Below are 25,672 nucleotides of genomic sequence, written 5' to 3'. Positions count from 1 at the left end.
TTGTAGTTTTACTGTAATTTTTTTTCTCTTAGCATGCAGTGCTGTTTGGAGTTAATAGAAGTAATCTATTAACTAGTCTAGTAGTAGTGGAACATTTCTTCACAGGTGGGACCAGAAGAACCTGTGTTAACACTATGTGTTCCTTCACACACTGGCAAGAGATGGAAATAAAAGCAAAATTCTCACTTTGTATCTTTCACTGTTAATAGTGAACAAAGCACTGTCGGGAACCTTCACTCCAAACCTTCTGGATCAAGGCTTCCCATGACTGAAGTAGAAAACTTAACAAATAGCATTTTCAATGTTTATTAAAATTACATGTTATGTTTACAAGTTGGTACTTGGCTTCTGTGGTTCTTAGCGCAGTTTTAGCTGCAATGATGTCCAAAGTCTGCCAAAAATGCTTTAACTACAGCTTAGTTTACGTAAGAACATGTTAAAACTGAATTGTCCTGTTTTGAGTAGAACATGACGATATTTTTCAGGAGGTGCTCTTCAAGAAGCAGACTTGAGAATTTCTAACTATGGCAATAAGAGGGACTTGACCACTGAGATGAGCTCAGTTGGTTGGAGCATGGTGGTGATAATGCCTAGGCTGTGGATTTGACCCCTGTGTGGGCCATTCACTTAATGGTTGGACTTGATGATCTTAGTGGGTCCCTTCCAACTCAGAAGGAAGTGATTCTGAGATACATTATTGTGCTGGTTTAGACAGTTGGTTTTGGGAACTAAGCCCGAAATAAGCCACTCCCTTTCTCCCTGCCCCTTTCCAGTAAAGGAGGGACAATAAGGAGAAATTATAAGATAACAATTTACTAAAATCACAATGACAACAGCAGTGTTAATATCAAAAAGTGTGCAAAAAGAAGGTGTCCTGCCCACTAAAAAAGGGCATTTACCAGTGTGGAAAAAAAACACAGCACTTCCTGAAGACAGTGCCTGCTGTGGTCTCCACACAAAGGCAATATAATTACTGTTCTGCGTCTGGGCCACGTGGCATTTGGGACACAAAGGCAATATGTCAAGGAGAGCTTCTGCTGCTTTAATGTTCTCCCCCACCCCAGCTGGAAAACAATGAAGCAGTAGGGCAAGCAAACCCCTTGGAACCTTGATCATCATGTTGTGCCACACCGCTGCCTCAGACCGCTCCGCTTTGCTGGTTTGATTCTGCACAGCTGCCTGTGCCACTGATGCTGCTGCTTCACCCAGCGTGGCTCAGTCCCACACAGCTGCCTCCAGCACTGGTGCTGCTCCAGCTGGGGTCTTCTGGAGCTTGGGTTCTGTGTAGCTCAGCTGGGCTTGTCTCTGTGCTGCTGCCTCTTTTGCTTTTTGTTCCCTTGGAGTGGCATCTCAGACTCGTCGTCGCTGTCCTTCAGCACCGTGTCTTAAAACTGCAACCTGAAGGGGTGGGAAAGGGGCTGACAGTGGTGGAGAGGGGATGGGTCCATTTGTCTGATCCCAATATCTTCTCCCTGGAGAGATCCAGAAAGATGACAAACTTCAGTTTCCGTTGCCTGGCTGCTCCTGCCAAAACCACACCCCCAGCAATGGTGTGGGTGGTGTGGAATAAAAAGCACTAAAAGCTCCACCCCCTCTTCTCTCTAACCAGGGCAATTATAAATACCCCACTTGTATTTTGCTTTTAATTTATATTGTAGTAAAATATCGGGAGCTACCTTAAAACCTATGTCTGGATTGTCTTCTGCTATATGCTTCTTAGTATATTTCATGATCCAGATCAGGCACTGAGGTAAAATAGACGTCTAATGCTGTGACTCTTGCTGAGATTATGTGGTGCCTCAGTCCCTGATTCCAGAAGGACCACTCACAGAATAACAAGTCTGCCATAATGTGATTTGTGGGAGGAAAAAAAGGCTCTTTTATTATCACAGAGTGGGAATTATTTTTTCTATTTTTAGTTATACTTTCCAATTTACATTGGGAAACCACATGAAATAGTATTAATTATCTAGACAACTGCCTGAGAGCAATATCTCTCCATGTATTTAGGTTTCGTATAACTGGTCTCCTAAACGTAAGCATCAGGATGACAAGTACACAAGCCAAGATTTCTGCCACTTTTCGGGACAATGAAGCCAAAGCAACCTTGATTATGTTAGATGTGGCGTTTATGAGACCTTACAATAAACACAGAAGTGGAGCAGGAAAAGTTTCTGAAATCAAAACTCTGAAGGCAAGTGGGAATTATCATGGACTTTACAGTTTGAAAGCAGTTGCAAAGATCTGTTAAGTAGCTCCAGAAGAAAATATTAAAGTGACTAGTGTCACACATTCTGATCTCTTTCCTTTTTTCTTTTAAATCACAAGGCACTTCCTTGTCTTTGAACATGTGAGAGTTTTTTGTTTGCTCATGCACAGTGAAATTTGATAGCACAAAAGCCCTTTATTATAGAAAGTAATTCTGAACCCAAGCATTGGAAACCAATGGTATTTTATTTTAGTTACTTGCTAAAACCTAATACATTACATGCTTTCTTCTTATAACAGTGGCAGATAAAAGTGAAGATGTAAATTTTTAGAAAAACATGTTACAAGGCAGCGAATCATCTGTAGGAAACAAAGTAAGAATGAGACAACACAAGGGAAATGGCCCTTGAGACTTACATTGCTACTCTTGTGCTTGAAGGGCTACAAGTTTTAAACTATATTAAACAGGTTGCCTGTTTGTCCCTGCAGACCAGTTTTTATAAGCATCTTAAAAATCAACCTTTTTTTTTTTTTTTTTTTTGCATATTTTAATGTGGGACTAGAATTTGGCCTGTGTGGAGCACAGCTTGGGAATGACTCAGGAGAGTGATTGGTTTTCTTAAAGAGAGAGCTCATGAGTGGAATCAGATTTTCAGTGTCTTCACAAATGGTGTGGGAAGGGAGGTATAAAATGAAATGGTAATTCTTACTGGTGTGCTGAATTATTCACGGTAGTAGAAGTGAGACATGAGGCACTGCAGTGGCATCAGGTGTTGATAAAGCCAAGGTAATGCATGTGGAGGAGGAAAAGAGCCTGATGTGATTACAGAAGGATGGACTTTGAACTGGATATTGCCATTCAGGAAGAGATATTGCAATCTTAACAGACATTTACAGAGTCAGTGTGGTGCATAGCAACAGTCAAAACAGTAAATAACAGGGCAGGAGTTTGTAGGAATTGAATAGAGAACAGAACAGAAGGCCCAATTGTGCCACTGGTGTGTGTGGGGGCCATCTCCCTGTTCCTTTCCATCCCAAAAGGCATTTTTTATAGGGGACGATACAGAGAAAAGCAGAAGGACAAGAAAATTCACTCAGTGTGTGTCTCTGGCAGGAGTGATTAATGTGGCTTGGGCTCTGCAACATGGCAAAAAGGACAATAGGAGAATAAAAGTTTGTTTGGCATAGGAAAAATGAACAGTTAATCGTTATTGTTTTCAATAATTTAAGAACTAAAGGGCACCAAATGAAATCACCAGAGAGCAAGCTCAAAATAAAATAGAGTTTTCACAGTCTGTAAAATCAAACTATAAAACTAATTACTACATGTTATATTTCACATCCCAACAGTTTAAAAAATTCAGAAAGTGGTTTGAAAAATCCAGTTCATTAAACACAAAGACATAATTTCTGCCCCAGGGGGATCTGACTGATCTAGAGATAACTGGAATTTAGAAAAGTATATCAGAAAAATGCCATCACATGCCTCATCTATTTTTATACTTCTCCTTGGGCATCTGCTACTGGCTGCTGTCAGAGAAGTGGTTGGGGATGACCTGTGGTCTGGAGGGCTCTATGATACCAGAGTGCTTCTAGAACTGAATTTTCTTGAGGTGGATAAACTAGCTTTTAGTATTTTCGTAAGTGCTACCCACAGCCTTTTCAGAGTGCCCTGAGCAGTGGCTAAGCCAGCTCAGCATGCATTTGGACCAGGTCGCTGTGGACTGCCACTAAAAAGAACAGCCTGCGCCTCCTCTGTCCTTGGCTGATCTACAAGGAAATGAAGCTGCCACCACCTCACCCCAAATGAGTACTTTTGTGGTGGTTCAGTTTGCCAGATGTGCCCATCTGGAGAGGGAGAGCAGACCCCCTCCATCTGAGCAGTATCCCATGGTGGCATTAGATTAGTCATTGGGCAAAAACACACAGCCTGTTCTTTTCTGCAAAAATCAGACTGAAAGAGTTTTGGGTTGTTTTTCAGAGGTTGTTTTTAAAGGGTCTTGTAAAAGAGCTGTATGGGATTTGATCTGGTTTTCTTTTGGCAGTTGAACTGTTTTCCCTGATGGGCAGGGGTTTGATATGGCAAAGATCTTCTGCTCTGTCTGATCAAAAGCATGAAACTTTCACTTACAATTCCCAGGATCATCAGCACTTCAGTGTCATCAGTGTCACTTGTTTGCCAGCTTGCTTTTTTTTTTAAATGGTTTATGCCAAGAAAAATGCTGTGTATAAAGATCTTATGTAGTAGCTTGTTTTTATTGTGCTATCCAACTAGAGTCATTGCAGCAAGAAGTAATAGGGAAGTTTGAGAGATTCAGAAGATAATATCTGTCAGTCTACCTTGCAGCGCAGCACAAATTGGATTTTTGCAGGAAGATGGCATTAATATTGCAGGGCGATGTTTGTTTGGCCTTTCCTTCTCTGTCTGAGGCAGTGCTGGGGCAAACCATGTGATTTTAGTGGGTGTTGAGAAGTTGCTGTGTGCAGAAATGCCTCCAGGGTTTTGTGAACACATCCCTGGAGGAGGCAGTCCCCAGTTACGGGACAGGCTCAGCTGAGCAACAGTTTTCAGGTAAAGAAGAAGCCAGTAAGTTTTTGGGGCTTTCTGAACTGTAGGTGTAGCACGGTGTACAGACATAGGCTACAGCAGGCTGTGCACTCTCCTGATGGGAGCAGCTGCTGCCTTTGCCTCCAGCGCATGGACTGATCCAGCTTCACTGCCGAAGGATAAAGATGCAATGGTCAATGCTAGCCCATGGGGAATGAATGAGGTCGTGCTCTGCTTGGGTCAGACCCAGAGAAAGACGAATGGTTTGAGTGCTTCCCTGCTTCATTTCCCATTTCATAGAGCAGCTGAAGTAAGTTTGTTGTTTCAGTGAGAAAATGTCTCCCTCCTCCTCCCCTGTTTTCCTGGGAGCAGTCTGCTGCAGCCTTAACACTTGTGCTGCTTGTGTCCTAAAACATGATACAGCGTTTGCCTGTGAAGCAAGAGAAATTGTGCAAAAAATACCTCAGTGGTTTACTTCTATGGGAATTTTAACTGGTATAGTATGACAAAGACAGACCGATACTCGGAACAGTGTTGTAATACAAGGAACTCCCAACTCCCATCTAAATCGTCTCTCCCTGTGGATTGCAGTCATTTGAATGTCGATTGAAATTGCATTTAGCTGCTCTAATGAAAAACAAATGCGCTCCGCGGCTCGCTGTGTTCTCGACGTTGAGGCTCTGCGGGGAGCGGTCTGGGCGGCCAGGGTCGGGCAGCCAGGTTTTTGTTTCTTTTCTGGAACTTCCTCCCTAAGGGCACCCCATGATGTCAGAGAGCCGGGAGCTCTGCTGAGCGGCTGAGAGCGCTGCTGGCACTTCCCAGCCGGGCTTGGAGCTGAAGGCAGCTGACAGCCTCTTCCTCCGAGCTGTGGGCACCTTCCGAGCCCCTTGGGATCCTGCACCAGCCCTGCAGGACCGAGCATCGTCACCTGTTAGAGGTCTGACGGCAGCATGGTAGCCAGGGGGGCAATGGCACATTTTTGGAGTCTGGAGAGCCTTCAGATGGGTACGTGTGAGTAGAACGTGCTCGCTCTTGGTTGTTTTTTTTTTTTTTTTTTTGGCAGTGTTTTTGGATTGAACTGGTAAACAGTGGCAGCCAGGGGGCCTGACTCTGATGACACTCTGTGTCATCCACGGGAACCTGCACTACTGGTGAAAAGCTGCTAGGAGATCTCCGTCTGTCTTTTAAGTTTTTTGCATCCCGTTGGTGCAACCGGGAAAGCACACCCCTCTCTCTGGTATTTTTGTCTGTATGCAATAGAGGAAAAGATGCAGAATGCAAGATTTCACTTGATTCTACCCTACCAAATCAATGTAAGCTTGTTGTGCTGGTACAGAGTAACAAACAGCTTTCTGTCCCAAAACTAGTTATTTTTTGCCTGGAGTCAAATGAATTAGGTTATTTTGATGTGCCATTATTACTGGAACAACCCCACATGCAGTACGGGTAGTACAGTGGAACTGTGCAAAGGATCACTGGGATTAATTTTTTGGATGTTGCTTTATAAGATTAAAATTGATTTAATTAAATATTTATTTGCAGATTTTTTAAATAAAGCATTTTCAGTAAGTTTCACAATATATATTTTAAAAGTTTATCAGTGCTAAGATTAATGAGTTTGTAGAAAAAAAAAATCTTGATTTTTTTTTTAAAATAGGGATTCTTCATCCTAACTGCTTAGGCAGATCATACTGTTAAAGAGAATATATATTTAAAATGCTAGGGAGTAGAACAGAATGGTTAAATAGCTGTGTTCTGTTGTGTCAAGACTATGCCATCTTTTTCCATTTTTAATGGAAAGAAAAATCTTGCAAGTTTTTAGTGAATCTTTGTGGTGATCTGCTTCGATCTCTCTGGCAGATTAATGCTCAGATGAGCAAAGATGCTGGTGATGGTATGTGTGCCCTGACGAGGGGTTGCAGTATTTCTCTCTATAAGGTAAATAGCAGATGGCAGCAGAGTGCCTGGTGATAGTAGGTGCATGGAGTAAAGCCAGGAGTTGTCTCTTTGTGACTCTCACCCATCCAGAGCCCAAAGCTCAGCAGACAGGCAGTACCAGATCTGAAGCAGAGTAGAGAAGAGGCAGTGTCAGGATCCTGCTGTTCAGCCTTGCTGCTTGTTGGAATTGGCAGGTTCAATAATTCTGCTTAAATGTCCCTTCCCAGGCACTCAGGAGTAAGAGCTGCTCTGTTGACTGGCAACTTATCTGGGACACACTAAGATTTAGCAAAGAAGTTCAGTGCTAGCACCCTGTTCTGAATTTGACTTTTTAATGTGTTTTTGAGCATTGTATGATCTTCAGACTCTAGTTCACAGCTTGGACTTGCCATAAGAATAAATCTTCAGGAATAAATTAGCAACCAGAGAGTGCACTCAAGCATGGGGCCACTGGTCATGAATGCTTCTTGATCCCGGGTGGTTTGAACATTGCAGGCAGCTTTCAAAGGCAAACCCACTTGGACAGGGTCCAGCACTGATCAGTGTGGGTGGCAGTCAGTCAGTCAGACTTGTTCCTGAGGTCAGCCCCCAGTCCTCTTCCTCTGCCAGTGCGGAGGTGATCACCAAAAGGACCTGTCATCTAGTGGTGCATCCCAAGTGGGTTTTACAGTTTTATACAGAAACAGTGTTTCTCCTGGCTTATGTGGCTGTGTAATAAGACAAAGCCCATTTTAGTCCTGACCTCTCTTTCCCTACTAAGCTGCCTCTTTGGTCAGAAAATAAACAATTGTCAAACCAAGAAATTGCTGTCATTTGGGGTAAGTAGAACAGGTTTTTTGTAAGGCCATTCCACTATGCCCAGTCTGGACTCCCTGTCCCCTTGAGCCTTGCTGCTGCCAGAGCCTCCCCAGTACATGGGAGAGGTGCAGCAGCCAGCACAGAACTGGGACTGCACGCAGGCTGCCCACCACTCTCACGGAACCTTCGGGTCCTTATGTCCCTGCAGGGGATGTGATGGTGGGAGGCCACCTGGCCTGGCAGTGACAGTGTCTCCACTGACTGCTGGGGCTCTCTCGTCTGCTGTCTGGAATATGGCAACGGGGCCTTCCTTCTGATACAGCTCATTTACTGTTCCCTCTGGTAAAAAATAAGTAAGGAATTGTTGTAGTTCTGGGTTTTTTTGCATACGAAAGTTTCTTGGTTTCATCAGCTGCTAAATGAGAAAATTCTAAATAAGAGTAAAATGTATTTAATGACGGAAAAGTGGTTTTCCTGAGATCTCTGCTGTCCTCCACTTCTGCTGTTATTGTTTTATTCATGACAACAAAGGCAGTTTCTCAGCAATTCCTCTTGCATTGTTGTCTTTCTTTGAATCATAAAAATGATGAAGCAAACAGCTGTTGCACTTTTGTTTTAGTAGCTGCAGATGGTGCGACTGAATCTTCAGCCTTAGTGGATGACAATGGTAGTGAGGAAGATTACAGCTACGAGGAGCTCTGCCAAGCTGCTCCCAGGTACCTGCAGCCTGGAGGGGAACAGCTAGCAATTAATGAGGTAATGTCCGGGGCTTTGCCTTGCTGGAATGATGGGACAGGGAAGGCAGAATAGGGATGGGGGATGCAGAAGGACGTTTTCCACAGGATATTTCATAGTTATAAAAAAGTCAACGGCAGTAGCTAGTTTTTTAGGGAGGCATGCTTGTTTGCTCAGTGCTAAATACCTTTTTGTGAGTAAAACTTTCTTTTGTGCACTCTTTCACTAGCATTGTTGTGGTTATTTCAGTTTTTCAGTAAATTGTGATTCTTTCTATAACCTCTCTTAGTGTTTCCTCTACTATAGGAAGGGAGTGGGGGGAAGGGGACAGTTTGAGTGGGTTTAATTTTCCCTCTGGGTTTTGAATCATCACAGACTGTAACTGCTACCCTATGTAACCGCTCTGGAGCAGTGTTCTAATTGTTTTCACTAATGAGAATATGCATAGGTTTCTGAAAATCTGAAATTTTAGTTTTATCCTGTAACAGAAGTAATAGTGGGCATTCTAGTGAACTATGTTGATCTCTTTGTAGTTTATAAACACTTCATAGTTTATCTTCCATCCTTTACAATCTCATTTTCTTCCTATCATAGCTGATAAGCGATGGCACCATCGTCTATGCAGAGGCTCTGTGGGACCATGTCACTATGGATGATCAAGAGCTGGGCTTCAAAGCTGGAGATGTCATTAGAGTTCTAGAAGCTTCTAACAAAGACTGGTGGTGGGGAAGAAATGAGGATAAGGAAGCCTGGTTTCCAGCCAGCTTTGTCAGGGTGAGTAACTGTTTTGCTTCTTGCTTTTGCACCATTGCAAGATTCCTAGCAGAGTGCAACAGTTGTCATGGCATTACATTTCATACCTGATCCTCAGCACGTTTATAGATGAACATCAGTGATGTAACCCCTGAGGAGTTCACAAGGGAAAAAGCAGTAGAGATTCACACCCTAAGATCCCTTACCTCCTCTGACAACTTTTACTCTGTCTTCTTCGTTTGGTCCCTTTGTAACCAAAGGAGTTTCTCAAACAGAGATGACAAGAGCAGAAAGGTCAACCAGAAAGTCATGAGTGTATACAGAGAGGCCACAACCGTTCTTGTAAGGGCTGGGGAGAGCTATTCTCTCCCAGAGAGAAATCTCAGCTATGCAGAGATTTCTTGGTAAAATAGGGCTTAATTTATTATCAATTACATTGCGTAGAAATCTGGTTCACAGTCTGAGCTCCACAGTCAGAACTCACCCAGATTAATGACAGTATAACTCTCAGATGGTAAAAATTGGGAAGTATTATTTTAGAAAATAATTTGAACTACCTTTTGAGAACCTGTAGTGAAACTGGGGCCACACTGCATGAAGTACTACATACACGAAGTGCAGCAGGTACTTCCTCCCTTTCCCCTTCCTAGATCTCTAGACAACATAGGCAATCCAACAGAAGTCAAAAAGGGAGGTGCTTCTATCTACATCATACTGATGGCACAGGGAAACTATTTAAAAGTGCTTGAGTGTCTACTTTAGTAATTTTTACCCCTATGCTAACTTGGCCAAACACATTAGCTATTAGTAAGAGTTAGAAATAAGCTTAACCCTGAAAAGTACATGGACAGTTCAACATGGTCTCAAACACTGTGAGTAGAAAGTCATGTATTTAACCAGACAGAAATCTCAACATTTGAATATATAATGAATACAGTGAGATAAATCCTGTGTGAAGCCCCCTCTCTAAGATAAGAATGAAAACAACTCTGTATCCACTCTTCTCTTAGGTATAAGACATTTTAACAGTTTTACCACATTTTGTAAAACTTTCTGCTTCACTCTAATTGCTTTGTTTGTTCCGGCTGCAGCTGCGAGTTAATCAGGAAGAAGTGCCAGAAAATTGTAGTAATATCCAGGACGAAGAACAAGATTCAGATATCAGCAAGCATCGCCAGAAAATAGCTGAAAACAGGGATCAGATGAGAACCAACGTTATACAGGAAATTATGAAAACAGAACGAGTCTATATCAAGCATCTCAAGGACATCTGTGAGGTACATGCTTTAACCTGAGGACGTTCTGCTGACCTAATGAGGACAAATCATTCCATATAAGTTGAGAACCACTGTGGTTTCTTGTATCAAAATACTCCTAATTGCTCTTCTGATGCTGTCAGTCAGATTCTTCATTTCCTCTTATGGCTTTCCTCTCTGATGACTGCCATGAGCCATTGCTTCCTTTCTTTTAAAAATACTTCCAATTTTGACAGCAAAAAAAGTGCCTCTCTGACTGATATTTCCATAATAAATCAGAGAAGGAAGTCCAGTTTACATAGAACTTTTTACCACTGTATAGAAAACTTTGATTAACTGTAGTAAAATAATTTACGGTTCAGTGACAAAACTTCTTGGAAGTAACTTAGAAAGAATATTTGCTAATTGGTTTCTTTCCCTCTTTTCTCAAGTGAGGAGATTTTTACTAGATGCTTAGGAGTTCTGAAGAAATCTAAGTGTGTTTTAGATCTACCTTGCTTTTTTGAACCATAAAATGGGGATGCTTTTCTCCTTTTTTTTCTCAATATTTGTTGAAGGCTCACACTTGGGCAAGGAGCTTCTTAATACTTTTCACTGAAGTTTGCCTCTTGTGATGTGAGTTGTGATGCATTTGACCTGTATTTGACTCGTCTTTGTGGTTTACATCTGGAATGGTGCTAAGCAACCTACAAAAATATGCTTTGTTAGCATTAGTTTGCTATGTCTGTCCTTGTATTTGTCATGTTGTCATCCTTTAGTCCACCACTTACCATTAAATTATTTCATTCACAGCAAAGTAGACAAGGCAGCACTAGGTTTTGATATTTTTGATTTCTTTATTTTTAGATCAGGCCTTTTTTCTGTGTCTTGAAGAGAGAAAAAAGGGAGAGGAAGGACAAAAATTGGTTGCTAACTGGCTAATTTTAAAACATTAAGTGTAAATTTTGTCATTTATATTAATTGTTTACTTAAGCTAGTAAGATTGTTTGTGTGCATGAAAGATCAGGGAAGAATTTGTACACTCTGCTATGCTGCTGCCACAGTTAGCTGACTTCTAGGACATGACTCTCATATTTTACTGATCTGTTAAGAATTAGGCTTATATTAATTAATTCATTTTCTCTAATACATATATCCTATACCTGTTTTTTAATATCTGGCAGGCCTCTGAGTTTAGTACAAGAAAGCAAGCAGACATTTTCCAAGAAGAGAAGCAATGAGCCATACTCAACATGTGGGGTAGAAATAGTCTGCTGTCCTCAGAGTGAATCTGTAGGGTGGTGCAAGTAGGACAAAAGGCTGAAAATACACTCAAGTAAGACTAATCCAGAAAAGCTACACAGATAGTAACCCAAATTTGCAAACTCAGCCCTAGAATGAATCACTCAGGCTGGTTGTAGCCAGGATCATGAAGCTAGAGTATAGTCATAAAACATGTTTTACATTCAAGAAGTGTCTGCAGTCCACATGACAGGAGCTGCACAGGAATTAGCTTTCTTTGTTGGTGCAGTAGGAAATGCTGGCTTGCAGCATAGCCACTGCACAGCTCTCAGAGCAGATGGCTGTGGAGGAGACAGGAATATTCCTAACAGTGCCAGCAACAGTCAGTGTTGCTTCCTGGTAAACCTCATCAGAGTAACTGCGAGGCTGTTTCAGCTGTCTGCTCCCAAAGCTGTCTGCAGGAGGCCTGCCTGACAGCAGCCAAATGGAGGAGCCTGGCAGATAGCCCCTATCACATCAGTTAACCTCTGCACTCCCTGAGCCTTGGTGCCACAACTGCTGTGACACTGTGGGCACAGCAGCTGTTCCTGGAGGTTCAGTCCATGCAGTGTATTCCTGACAGGGAGATGCGAGTGGACTTTGCGCTTGGGAGGTTCCCTGCTTCGTTTGGGGTACCCCGAGACAGGGGCTGGACCCCAAGAATCCACACGTGAACATCTCAGATGCAAATCTGAACTTGTGCTTCTGTGTGTGTGTGGGGGGCTGGGAAACCACTCCCTTGCCTGGAGACCTCAGGGGTTTTGCCAGCTCAAATGATTTTTTTCAGGGTAGGCCTGCCTCACATCCTCAGCCTAAGGAGTATTTTTTATTTCATTTCAGGGTTACATTCGGCAGTGTCGCAAACATACGGGAATGTTCACCACCGCTCAGTTAAGCACCATTTTTGGAAATATTGAAGATATTTACAAGTTCCAAAGGAAGTTTCTGAAGGATCTTGAGAAACAGTACAACAAAGAGGAACCTCATCTAAGTGAAATAGGGTCATGTTTTCTTCAACATGTAGGTTGAAAAAGTTGGTTTTATTTATGAAATTAACAAAATATGATAATAAAAAGCCAAGTTACAGTATTAGGAGGGGATTTTACTAACAAGTGCTTCTTACATACAAAACTGGCAGCATTTTAGGATGTAAAGTAACTTGCAATTAATTAAATATTTGTTTTAGATTTCTCCTCATCTTTAGCAACCATGTAATTTTGTAAACAGTTTTAAGTTTCCTTGTCAAAACTGTAATGATCACAGATGAGCTGGATTACTTGCAGTGGTCTCATATTCAGCATGCAAAAACTTCTTAAAGACATTAAGGAAGGTAGGTAGTGGGGAAATAGGCTGTGAGTTCTTGATAGAGACAAGCTAAGCCTATAGCTGTCTTCCCCAAAGAAAAATACTTCTTAAAGTGGGTTTGATTATCCTAACTCAAGAAGAGACCTTTATTTCTGTGTTCTGACAAAGAAGGGTCCATAGTTTTGATGACAGCTACAAAGTAGATTTCTGCATAGTTTCAAGGCTGATCAGCCTGGAAGCAATATAGAAAATGGATTATTAAATCTAATTACATATAATAGATGTCACAAAAATAGCTTTTCTCCTTTATAGACAAATACTTTAGTAAAGCTGTAACTTTTTTTTTATTATTATTATTAGCAAGAAGGCTTTGCTATTTATTCGGAGTATTGTAACAATCATCCCAGTGCCTGCATTGAACTCTCCAAACTGATGAAGCAGGGCAAATACCGCCACTTCTTTGAGGCCTGTCGCTTGCTGCAGCAGATGATTGACATTGCTATTGATGGTTTTCTTCTCACACCTGTTCAGAAAATCTGCAAATATCCTCTGCAGCTTGCAGAATTGCTCAAATACACCACTCAGGAGCACAGGTGAGAGAACTAAAATAACAAATTATTTCACAGCAGTAACACCTAATTAATGAAGTTTTCTGGGTGACAGAACACTAAAGCTTTTGAGATCAGGAACAAAACTGCCATGGACCACAATAAACAGGGCATCTTGGAACCATCACAGTCAGTCACAAAAACAGTATCTGAAAATGCAGCACAGGGGACTGAGAGGATGCAAGACACAATGACGAATAAGTGAAAGAAGGAGAAGGAAAAGAAGATGGTATTTAAATAGGATACAGGGAGGGATGTGCAATTCAGAGTGAAAAAAGGGCCAATGTGTCAAAGAAATTAAGGAGAGGGAAATCCAAAGGAGAAGGGAAGGCTCATAAAAGTTGTGGATGTAAGAAAAAGTAAAGAGTGCCTTAGAAAAAACCCACAACCTGAGGTAATTTGTTTTAAAAACTTAGTAATTAATATTACCTTAGTTTGCAGTAAAGTCCAGATACTAGATTTCCAGTTGGCATAAATAAAAATTGAAGTTGCAGATTATTAACATTTCTGGTATACCCCTGCGCTGATTAAATCTTTGACTAAATTAAGATTTTTATCTATAAGTGTCTGTCTTTATATCTTGCATAATTGTAAGAAAATATTCCATTGTGACCCCTCTGCTCAAAGTCCAAATGAAGCCTGAGGCAATGCTTCCTTGGCGAAAATCAGTACTTTAACCTTGAGAAAACTCCCCTTGGACACCACTGGATTTTTGCCAGGGGCAAAATACGAGGTGTGTGAAGTACTGACTTTTAGATGTGAAATGCCTCTATTCAGTTCTGTGACTACCTGGGAATTGCTGCAATAACAATTGCTAACAAGAGTTTCTCTTTCACTGCTACTAATTTTAGAAAGATTATTCTGTGAGCTATTAAACCTGCAGATAAAGTGACATCGAGGTCTTTCCAACTTCCACCCATAGTGCCTGTTTTCCTCTTGTGTGACACAGGATCCAGAAATGCCTTCAAGCACAGAGAGGCTCCCACTGTGCAGAGATGCTCACAAACAGGCAGACCTATACCCACATGGAGCCTTGGGAAAGCTTCAGCCAGCTGGGGGTTTTGGTAGCATTTTGGTTTTGTAAAAAAAAATGAAGTTCTAATTTGCACAGCCTGCATATGCACAGCCTGAAGGCTACAAGTTGTGTAGCAAGTGTGGAATAAATTCCAACAGAGAAAAAAGGAACTGAGATAAGGAAGGGCAAGTGTAGCAGTATGGATATCATGTGGTCACCCTGTGGGACATCTCTCTGACCATAGTAGGATCCTGTTATTGTTAGTCTCACTTTCTGTATTCAGTGTGGCAGAAAAGAGTTACCACAGATTTAAATAAAGAGAGGAGAAAATGCACATTAGGAAAGAAAGCACATCCATCAGCAGCCACCAATGAAAATTGGAACTGAGACAGAAGCAGATAAAAAGGACAGCAGTGTCCTAACCCCTTAGCAGGATTTATTTCTGGTTCATGCTGTTTTCTGCCTCTGGCTCCCTTTTCTGCAAGAGGCTTTCTGATATAAGAGATAAAACAGCTGCCCTGCTGGGACTCCTTAGGCAAGAAATATGTCTCTTCCCTTCTCTCTTCTGAGAGACTCCATTTGATGAAGGTGAAGGAGTGATGGATGCTATTCAGAGAAAAAACAAAGCCTGCCTGCAAGCTTAGCATGTTGGGAGCTCAGGAAAGAAGGAGGGGAGCAGAGCATTGGAAGAAGGACAGGAGGGTTGGCCTGAGTTGATTGCATTAGTCCCGAAGCAGGAAGAGGAAGGTGGCCATCATGGCTCTAACACATTTGTCCCATGGAAATGGGATGCTTTCTTCATAATGTCTCCTTTAATTCCTCTCTCTGGTGCTCCTGTTCTTGTGTTCCTCTCTCACCCTGTGTGGGGTCGCTTTTGGGTTTTTTTCCTGTCCACCTAGCATTCCTCAGTTGTGTTCATTGACTCAGTCATTGGTAACAAGAAGGAGAAAACACAGTTGTTAAACATGATTAAAAGAATGCCCTTCCCAAAAATATCCCACTAAAATCTTGCTTAAAAACACAGTCCTTTGGTGAAATACAACTATCACTGAGGTCAGTGGGTGTTCTACGATTGTTTCCAGTAGAGACAGTATTGCAGTTCATTATCTATCTCTTCAGCCTCCTTCCACCAGTCTAACAATTTGCTCCTGGGCAAGCCCAGTAGTACAGCAGCTCTGAATTGTGCAGGCTACTGTATGGGGTTTGGAATAGTGGGAATCTGGTTTTTCTTAAGTACCTTAGTAGAGGGTTAAGTGGGTAATGTGGGCTAATACTGTAAGCACTTTGGTTGCATCATTTCCATGGTTTGTGATTGCATCATGTCCATTGTATAAGTGATCCTTGAAATGTGCTTGCATTTCCCAGTGATTATAGCAACATAAAAGCTGCATATGAGGCCATGAAGAACGTGGCATGCCTGATCAACGAGCGAAAACGGAGACTAGAAAGCATAGACAAGATTGCACGCTGGCAAGTCTCTATCGTAGACTGGGAGGTGAGTGTCAGCCTGTGCCTTTCCTGGGCAAAGGTACTGTGTACAATACTTGATGTCCCCTGCAGGGAATGTCTTTCTGCGTAGGTGGTGGTTTATGGTGTCTACTTTTCAAGTGGTCATTGCTCAGTTAAAAGTCCAGTTGCTTCATTTGGAATGTTTCTGTTACTGATTAACTTTGTTTATAGTTTAGGAAGAGCAGTATGTATTAACATGGACACTTGCCTTTGAGATGAGATGACAAAATGGAGCTTTTAAAAATGCTAGGCCTATTGAATCTCGTTTGGAATTTTGGTAGTTCTGTTGGAATGGGAATCTGTTTCACTGACTTAAATGTTTCCCTCTGTTTATGCAGAAATAAATTAGGGCAGAACCACATTGACTGAATTTACATCTATGATATTATTTATGTTGTGTGACATTTCAAATCTAATAAAAATAAAAGAAAAATGAGTGAACTTATGACTTGATTGCATAGTGAGACTGGTTAGACACACAGTGAGATCCTAAAATATTATTTACTTACTACATATATCTATGTCTGTATCTATCTTCCTAGGGACCAGACGTGCTAGCCAGAAGCTCGGAACTGATCCACTCAGGAGAACTGACCAAAATATCAAAACAAGGCAAAAGCCAGCAGAGGACTTTCTTCCTTTTTGACCATCAGCTTGTCTTCTGTAAGAAAGACTTGCTGAGAAGGGACATCTTGTATTACAAGGATCGTATTGACATGGATGAGATGGAAATTGTGGACACCGAAGATGGTAGAGACAAAGATTTTAATATCAATGTCAAGAATGCTTTTAAGATAATAAACAGAACAACAGAAGAGATTCATTTGTTCTGTGCAAAAAAACAGGAGGATAAAAAGAGATGGATGGAGGCATGTGAAAGTGAAAGGAGAAGAGTTCGAGAAGACAAGGAAATGGGTGAGTGGAACAATTTCTGAACAGTGGTTAAAACAAACTTGGTTTTGCAGTTCTTTGTTCTTGAGCTGGGGTCCCTTTCTTACCTGACATGACATATAACTGTTTTAAGTGAAGCCTATTCAGGTTCATGTCTGTTTGCCCTGTCACTGTGGGCCAAAGGTCCACAGCAGGTAGTGTCACCCATATGATTCTGGTGCATTATGGAGCAGAATGAGAGATGAGATATGACAAGATAAAATTCACAAAGACCATTCAATAGTAAAAATCCATCTAAAATCCTAGCACTTCTGTATGAAGGCTTGGTCAAAAATATCTGTTCATAAAGACACTTTTTTTACAAAGCCGAGCAGCAGTAATTCTAGATTTATACTGTCTGTCTCATATAGTGGTACCTCCTGTGTCCAGGAGGCCCACGCTGTTGTATGGTGTCATTAACTACAGACCCAGCAATAGCACCACTGAGGCAGTGAGTGCTCTGGCACTGGCACAGAGAAATGAAGCCAAACCTTGAATGAGCAGGAAAAAAGGTAGTAAATCCTAGGACCCGTTTTAGACCTGCAGCCTGTGGGACACTCTAAGGTCAGTATGTCTTATGTGTAAACATATAGTTAGGATTGCATTTTTGGTTTTGCATTGTTTCATGCTTCCTTTAAGATCAGTGACAAAAGCTCCAGCAAAATTCCATTGGCAAAACATATACAAAGAAAGCAGCGACAATAATTTAAAAAAAAGAAAACTCTTTTTAGTATTTCTAAAAAGTTATGTTAGCGCATCTGTGTATGTTGGCTGCATGAGAACTTCTTTTCAATAACACTCTTGAGGCTAAGGCTTTGGATTGACATCAGGTTAACACAGGAAGTGCAGTGAAGTGGATGATACAATTCAGAAATTACTAAAACTTAAACAAGATGCCAAATAATATATTCCATGTTCGTGTAAAACATTTGATCAGAATAACAGGAAGACAGGAATAACCCTTAACATTACAAATGTAACCCTTTTGATCTTATGGCTTTTTCTCGTTTGATACTGTTGTAAGCATGATGAAAACAAGGCCTCTTCCATATGTATTTTAGATAGTCCATAAGCAGAAGAAAATACTTAAAAGTTTGCCAACTCATTCTCAGTTTAAAATCAGTTTTAAGCCTTCTGCATTGCACCAACTGTTGCAATTAATCCCAGTCATCTCGAGTCTAGAGTAAACAAGGAAGGAGCCACAGCTAAACCTCCCTCAGACTTTGCATACCTGACTCTTCTCCAGTGCTGAATGTCACAGTGTGGCATTACAGTCAGTATTGATGGGCACAATGCTGGCAGCTGTCATGCCTTGCTCTGTGTGGAGCTTGCGCTGTAACCTTGTGCTCATAGGGATGGGAGGTAGCTGCCTTCTCTAATTCACCTAAACAGAATTCTAAAATAGTGGATATTGCAAAAGGGTAAAGGTGATCAGAGGGTAATAGAACAATGCTGAGGATTGGATCATTATTGTCCACACAGTCCCTCTTACGACAGAGTTACAGAACGACTCCACTCCAGTATGCAATGAGAACCAAAATACAGTGACAGGAAGAAGGATGCTACTGAGTAAAACACTAGCTCCTGCACTTTCGTGAGCAGGACTGAGATAAAAGAAGATAAAAAGTGAACAAGTGAACACTTCCATTCCCATCCTTTCTAAGAAGAAGCATTACTGAGCTCTGCACCATCTCCTGGGTGGTTACCTTATGGAGCACTGTGAGAGTATGTTGAGCAAATTAAATGCTGTCTGTCAGGAAGCTCCTGAGGCTCTGTCCTAGGCAGCCACAGGTCTGTCTCCGTGTTACCATTCCTCCTAAGTGACACTGCTGCGGAAATCCCCAAGCATGAGGAAACTGCAAAAGTGTAGCAGCTACAGCTGCTAAACTATTTATTCTGCTTGGAACTTATGAAAATCAACATATGATATTCAAAAGACTAACCATTCAACAGTGGTGGCACTGGCAGTGAGATCTGTCATAGTAGCACTGACACTTATTTTGGGGCTAGGTCACAAATTCCCATGGTTGCTGAGTGCAAGAATTTCACAAGGAGGGTCCATTATGCTTGGTGCTCTTCAGGTACAGTGCAATATAGTGAAAAAAAACAACAACCCAGTTAAAAGAGAAACTGTATGCTTGATAATGGCACATAGGCACATGCAATCTTGTCTGCCCATGTAACATACAACCTTCTGTAAAGTTGCTTTTCAAGTGTTGCAACTCACTATTCTGATGTTCCTGTTTTAAGACAGGTATTATGAACCAGAGGAAAGATAGTTGAGTTGCAATAGTTGAGTTGCAATAACTAATGTACATCTGGTCTTGTGAGTCACAATGGCATGGATGTTTTCTCCATTAACCAGAAGACTCTTTCTTTTCTACAATTTTTTTTTTTTGCATAATTGAACATTTCCTTTAGCCAAAACCAATGAACCAATGGAAAAACACCACTATTCTCAACCTCAGGTTTAAATTTATCTTGTTGATTTTGTAAGATATCTAGCTGAACTATGCACAAAGCCTCTAATCTGACCACTCAGAGAACAAATAATACTCTTTCAATTCAGAACTGCAAATTGCATTTTACTTCTATTTTCAAAGACACTTTGGTGTGAGTCATTGTCTCCCAAACCATATCTAGCTTTTCTTAGCTTTTATGAATATATGAGAGAAAAGGCCACAGCCAGAAAATCCTTCTCCAAACCACTAATAGTAACCCTAAGAAAGTAACCCTAAGCAATTTCTTGATGAAATTGCTTTCATTTTTTAAAATCTGTTTCCTTGTTTCTATAAAGGAAAAAAAAACAACCCACAACCCTGCAGAATAAAATAAACTTCTGCTACCCAAAAGTTATTGTTTTAAGTTAATAGGCTGATTTGTAATAACTTCTTCATAAGTTCAGGATAAAAAACAAAGGGAGTTTTAAAAGTATAGAGAAGTGAGATAGTGAAGATGCAAAATGGAACCGAAGCAGACACTTCATTCTGGCTTTGAACCACAACTTCTGTGCTCTTTCTGTGCATATCTGTGAAATGAGTGCAGCCTTATGTGTAGTGTGAAATGAAACAGCATGTGTGCCCTGTTGTCACCTTGTGCAAATGTGACATTTCCGTGTATCTCAGCTGTGTTGTGCACAGGGAGAGGAAACTGCAGTGCTTCTACCTGGTCTCCAGACAACACCAGTCTGTGGTGCCACCTTCTAGCAGATGTCTGTCATGTCTGTACTCTCCACAGCTCAGCCATACACCTGTCACATGATAGTAAATAGCATAGGGTTACCCGTGTGCTTCATGTAAGTTATACAAGTATGTCAACAGGTGTATGAGAAACCCAAGTGAGGGATCCAGCCCTAGAATGACACAGCCAAAACCCCATCAGAGCCTTCTTCAGCACCTGCCAGACTTTGTGATAGTCTACTCTGAGTGAAGGGAAAGATACCAAAATTTGTACTACTGCAATAGCAGTGACTCCCGTTTGTTACCCAGGTTAGCTCAAATTGAGTGAAAAACAAGAGGATTCTGCATTTGTGATCTATTACTTGGTGACATATAGATTTCAGAAATGTTAATTTACACTTTATTTTTTTTAATTTTTTTTTTTTCATCTTGTTATCGGGACTTATCTATCATTCTCCCAGTGGAAAACCCTCTTTAAGTTCATATGACAATATAAAACATACTTCTAAAATCTTCAGGTGTATTGCTACTAAGATTTACTAAAAATTGTTTAAGATACAGTTTACTTATTTGTTTTCATTTAATGTAATCAAGTATTATATACAGTAATTTTGTACTAGTGCCCTAATTTATACTTTGACGTAGGTATGGAAATCTCAGAAAACCAGAAGAAACAAGCCATGCAGAATGCCCGTAAGTCAAGGCAAGGAAGAATTAAAGGTGGGTGTTCAGAGTTGTGTTACCTTCGTACGGTGTTCTGTTGATCTTTTTGTTAGGAAATAGCACAGTCTGGCTGTAGCTGAGTTCTTCAGTCTTTTAAAAACATTTTTTGTGGTTGACATGGGGCCGAATAATTGCCATTAACCTGTATTTTAATATTGAATTCCAATATCTCTGTAAACTGTTTACTAAATTAGCTCTTTGAGCTTCTTGAAACAGACAAGTCAGTATTCTGTATATTAGGGAAGAAACTCAAAAGGTAAGGCGAGTTGTTTATTTTTAATGTTGTGAGCAATTGGATGCACGGGTTAAATTATAAATTAGTGTTACAATTCCTTCCTTTGCTTTTACTCAAAGAGCTTCTTCTTCTTTACCAATTCTGTGCCTTCTTTAAAATGTCCTGAAATTCTTTTTGCTAGCCACATTGTTATTACATTGTTATTGTTTTTACAATAACAGTCAAAATGGCTTCTTCTGGCATCCCTCTAGAAGGAAGGATGGACCAGAAACTTGTTTATCAGGAAATGGCTTTTTCATTCATTTCCTCTCTCAGAAAATAATCACAACAGAAACAAATCACAACAGATTTTGTCCTTTTCCATCTTAAAGTCAAATTCAGGTAAATCTTTAGTGTGCTGAGAGAAAAGAGGAACAAGATTTAAGTCTGAGTTTAGGAGTGAAGGAGTTGATGTTAGGTTGTCTTCTGTTCCCTGGGATTAATATTCTTAAAGCATTTTCTCTTTATCAATCAACAGATACCCCTAGAACCTGTCTGGGTTTTCAGAGGAGTGGGTTAAATTTGTGATTAGGAGATTCTGTTCTGAATGTACAAAGCTCCAAGTCTTAAGAACATTAACCCAGAAAAATATATTTCAAATGGAAGAAGCAACATTTTTGTTGGTAGCAGTATTTTACCCAGTCTTACTCTGAGAGTGGACTGAATTATTAGTATCTGCTGTTTGGAGTCAGTCCTTTGAAATACTAGTATTTACTTGTGCACACAATATAGTCCAGCTGTGTTAAACTGCTGCTTGTTTTGGGTAATTCAGTGATATTGTTTTTACTGGTACTGCTGTCTTCTTAAGCCAAATCAGTGCAGCAATTAAAAAGTCAAACATCAGAAAAAGTGACCCTTAGTAGTTCTGCCACTCAAGATCATAGCAAAATTCATCATGTCTCCTGGCTCTTAAATATCCCTGTCTGACCCAGGTGCTTTCTCCAACTGATCTTCTGCAGGTGTGAGCTATAATGGGTGTCCCATGCCTCCTCCACACCAAACCCTGCATCCCCTTCACCAGCGACACATCACCGTGCCTACCAGTGTCCCGCAGCAGCAGGTCTTTGCCCTGGCAGAGCCCAAGCGGAAGCCATCCCTCTTCTGGCATACCTTCAACAAACTCACTCCCTTTAAAAAGTGAGGGCCAAGGACCTGAAAGGACATCACCACAGAGGGAGACTCACTCCAGGGGAGGACTTGGAGACACAGTCAAGCTTACTTGAGCTCAGCGAATCTCCCGTTTCGGAGGCAGAACCTTGGGTTCCTGTGAGCCAGGAATGCAGCCTTTGTCTTGGATAAGAAAGAAGTTTGTCAGGGCTGCTCTGAAGTCCATGTTGCCAAGTGTCAGCATTGCTGATGAAGAGCAGTCTCTCTTCTGACAAAGACAACTTGCTGTTAGTCAGGAACAGCAGTATTTGACCTCTGTTTCTTAATTATATTGAAGTAGTGATGGAATCATGCAGGTCATTGTAACATTTCATTTTTTTTTAACCTTATATTGACGGCCAAATTTTGTATAGGAAGGAATTTTTCCTTAGGGATGTATCAGCAAGGAGTCTTAGGAGAATTTTCTCCTTCCTTCTGGAGCACTGAGCACAGACCACCCATTAAAATCAGATGCAGGTATCCCATGTGATTAACTAGCTATTGCAGAATTTAGTGGACCCTAGTCCTTCCTGTCTTTTTTCTATTACATTGCCAAATGGCAGGAGAACGTCCCGCAAGGCCTTACCATATTCCAGATTGGAACAGGGAAATTTTATTCTGTCCTATAGAAACATGAACTGAGTATGAAATGGACTGTAAAGATATGTGCATTTATTGCACACAAGGAGAAACAAGAGGAGCCCAGGGCATCTCTGATCGATTCATTTCATTTAGAGCGATATATTGCATGGATGTATGCTCTTCAGTGTAGAGCTTTTGTATCGCTTTTTCCTGCATTTCTTCACCGGGGAGACTCCTCTTTGTATTTCCAATATGCTTATTTCTCTGTGTAAAAATTACATTTTTATTTTCTCACAGAGATAATGTGAATGTACAAAATCAGAGTTGAGACAGTACATGGTGACTTCTGGCTGTGTTACATATGTCTCATGCTTTTTATTCATATAGCTGGACTTAGAAAATGAATAAATAGTAATGTAAATATAATGAAGTGGTCTGGATCCATGCTTCTTGTGCACAGTCAGCTGACAATGGGTTTTGACCAATAACTTCTTAAAAAAGAAAGAGAAATCCTCACTGGAAGGGACAAAGAAATTGTGTGGACCAGAGATGGATTTTTGTCTTGGTGTCACCAGACCCCACTGGAAGGGGAAGAACCTGACTTGATTAAGGTCAGCTCTGGCCAGCATATGCAATCCATGATTTGCATTGCTTCAGTTAGTCTATAGCATGAAGCTGATCTGGGAGAATAAAAAAAAAAAGCCACCCGGAAAAAAGAGGATCCAGGTGTTTGTAGCACTGATAATTTCTGCTTGTCTGCTCTCATCAAGGATGACAAGACTGCTGGTAATATGGAAGGAAATAAAGACTCAGTATGTTTCAGAACTGATTTGCTATGAATGTCTTTACAATACTTTATACTGTGCTGCTGATTAGGGGCATTACCTGATGATTAGGGTAGATCCAAGGGTATTCTTTGACAATAGGCACAATCAGCTTTGTCATGGATCTGTAATATATGAAAAAAACCCAAGGAGCTAAACGCCAGGCATTTTAACAACAATGTAAAAAAGCCTTATTTTAAGGATGCATTTGTTCCTATTACTATTGTTACCTCCCTGTTTTTATTTATCATCAGTGTTGTGGAACCCACTAGTAACTAGGTTTTGTGATTTCATAACTTTGAGGTCACTTCTGCAAAGCCCAGGTTTGTGGTTTTGATTTTAAATTAATCTTTTGACAACTGTGCATTTCAAATGCCTTGTGTATATAGCTCAGCAGTAAAGCAAAGTCTGGTATGCTCAGCCAAATTGTGCCCTGTATAGTGAACTTCATTGCTTGTGCTTTCCCATAGCAATGGGAGATGACCTGAACTAGTTAAGAGCTGGAAGTGCACACTGACATTTGTAATGATCCAGCTGAAAGAAAATGCATGGGTAAGTCAGTGAAAAAAGCTGCTTGTGTATTTCTCTTGATGTTTAAGCCAGCCATGGCTGTTCAAATTTTTAAAAATAGATAATTCTAAATGCTCAATTTAAACAAGGAGCAGACTTCCAAATGCAGGAATGGATGCACGCCCTTCCCCTCAAATGAGTAAGCCTTTTTTGTTTCTTACATACCCACTTTTGTGGGTGCTTGCCACATTCAGGCTCATAAACCAACAAAATGCACGTACGGTGTGAGTGAAGATGATGTTTTTCATAATCACATTTTGAAATACTTGTTCTAATGCAAAAAAACGCTGAAGTTGGATTGCAGTGCTCACCCAGAAATTTCGCGAGCTGGACCTGAAGATATTATGAGATGCATACTTACATATGTTTCTTTGCTGAAACCTGCTTCCTTCCAGCACTCAGTTCTGTGGGGTGCTGGAAAAAAAGGTTTGGGGATCTTTCTTCTGACATGTCAGTGCCCATGAAGGCACTGTATTAGTATGTATTAGTGCTGGTGTATTAGTGCTGGTGCCTTAACCCTAAAAATGAACAGAAATGTTTGCATGTGGTTTTGAATGCAGCAGGTTTTTTCTCAAGAATTAATTTCAAAGAGCTAAAAAGAAAATATTTCATGGTGCAGATTACTCAGGACAGTTTGACATACAGTACCCTTCATATAGATATGGTTGTTTTATGACGCTCTCTCTGTATTTCCTTGCAACATGACCTTGCAACAGATTTAAGATCGAATATAGTAAGACAGGCCAAATTTATACTATGCCATAGTCTTTTAAACAAATTATAGTGAAATGAAAACACACCATTATGTTACTCAACAATTAAGACAAATATTTACTTGGGACTTAGCGTCACTTCAGAGTCTGTGGGAAGGAGTCACAACTAGAATGTGGAAGTTTGAATTCTAGCAACTATTGCCCTGATTCTTCTTCTGGTGACAAAACTTATATATATATATATATATATATGAAATCAGGAAGCTGTGATGGCAACAGCAACATCTGTTCTTTTCCACTTGCATGCTTTAAGTTACTATAAAAAATTCTAGGGCAACTACTAAGAACATTTGTGCCTCATTTAGATAAAGCCCAGCCAGAGCCTGCCTGATGGCCTGCTGAGCAGATAACCTCAGACTTTTTGCATGAGATGCAGTAAAATATAATTGTCCTCAAATGTGTTCCCACTGAGTTAGGAAGATGCCAAACCATAATTGCATCCAACTCAGAGCATTTGATGTATAAAATAATAAGATTGTTCTACAAGTGGCTCTTGCCATGCTAAATTTCACATTAAATTTTAGTGGTCAGTGTAAGAACTGAGTTCAAAGACAGACTTCTCAAATGGTCCATGTTTTAGTTGTCTTTTGGAAATAATTATATTACAGTTTTGGAGCCAAAGGTCTTTAGCCATAACTAACATAGTACCTTTCACTGACTGCCTTTCTGCTTTTTTTTTCTATATGTGTGGCATTTGTACGTAGGAGATGCCTTCTGAACGATCTCTAATTTAAAAGT

The 25,672-nt window shown here is 40.6% G+C and overlaps 1 protein-coding gene across 4 annotated transcripts in view; it reads left to right on the top strand.

Annotated features, from left to right (window-relative positions):
* SPATA13 (spermatogenesis associated 13) overlaps nt 1–22,180 on the top strand; it is a 41,251-nt gene extending 19,071 nt beyond the window's left edge. Inside the window, exons 1-10 of one of the 4 annotated variants that reach the window (XM_062514671.1) lie at nt 5,359–5,761; nt 8,112–8,248; nt 8,822–9,001; nt 10,072–10,257; nt 12,337–12,516; nt 13,162–13,394; nt 15,790–15,919; nt 16,476–16,848; nt 20,688–20,766; nt 22,006–22,180. In XM_062514671.1, the coding sequence (XP_062370655.1) occupies nt 5,707–5,761; nt 8,112–8,248; nt 8,822–9,001; nt 10,072–10,257; nt 12,337–12,516; nt 13,162–13,394; nt 15,790–15,919; nt 16,476–16,848; nt 20,688–20,766; nt 22,006–22,180 (1,728 nt within the window). In that variant the 5' untranslated portion in view covers nt 5,359–5,706. Of the gene's footprint in view, nt 1–5,358; nt 5,762–8,111; nt 8,249–8,821; nt 9,002–10,071; nt 10,258–12,336; nt 12,517–13,161; nt 13,395–15,789; nt 15,920–16,475; nt 16,849–20,687; nt 20,767–22,005 lie in introns of those variants that run through there. The other 3 variants (XM_062514670.1, XM_062514673.1, XM_062514672.1) reach the window with 3 other exon arrangements.
* The last annotated feature ends 3,492 nt before the right edge of the window (nt 22,181–25,672 follow it).

The sequence above is a fragment of the Cinclus cinclus genome, chromosome 2 (genome assembly GCF_963662255.1).
Source record: "Cinclus cinclus chromosome 2, bCinCin1.1, whole genome shotgun sequence".
Classification (NCBI taxonomy): domain Eukaryota; kingdom Metazoa; phylum Chordata; class Aves; order Passeriformes; family Cinclidae; genus Cinclus; species Cinclus cinclus.
This window is presented reverse-complemented; position numbering and strand designations above follow the sequence as displayed.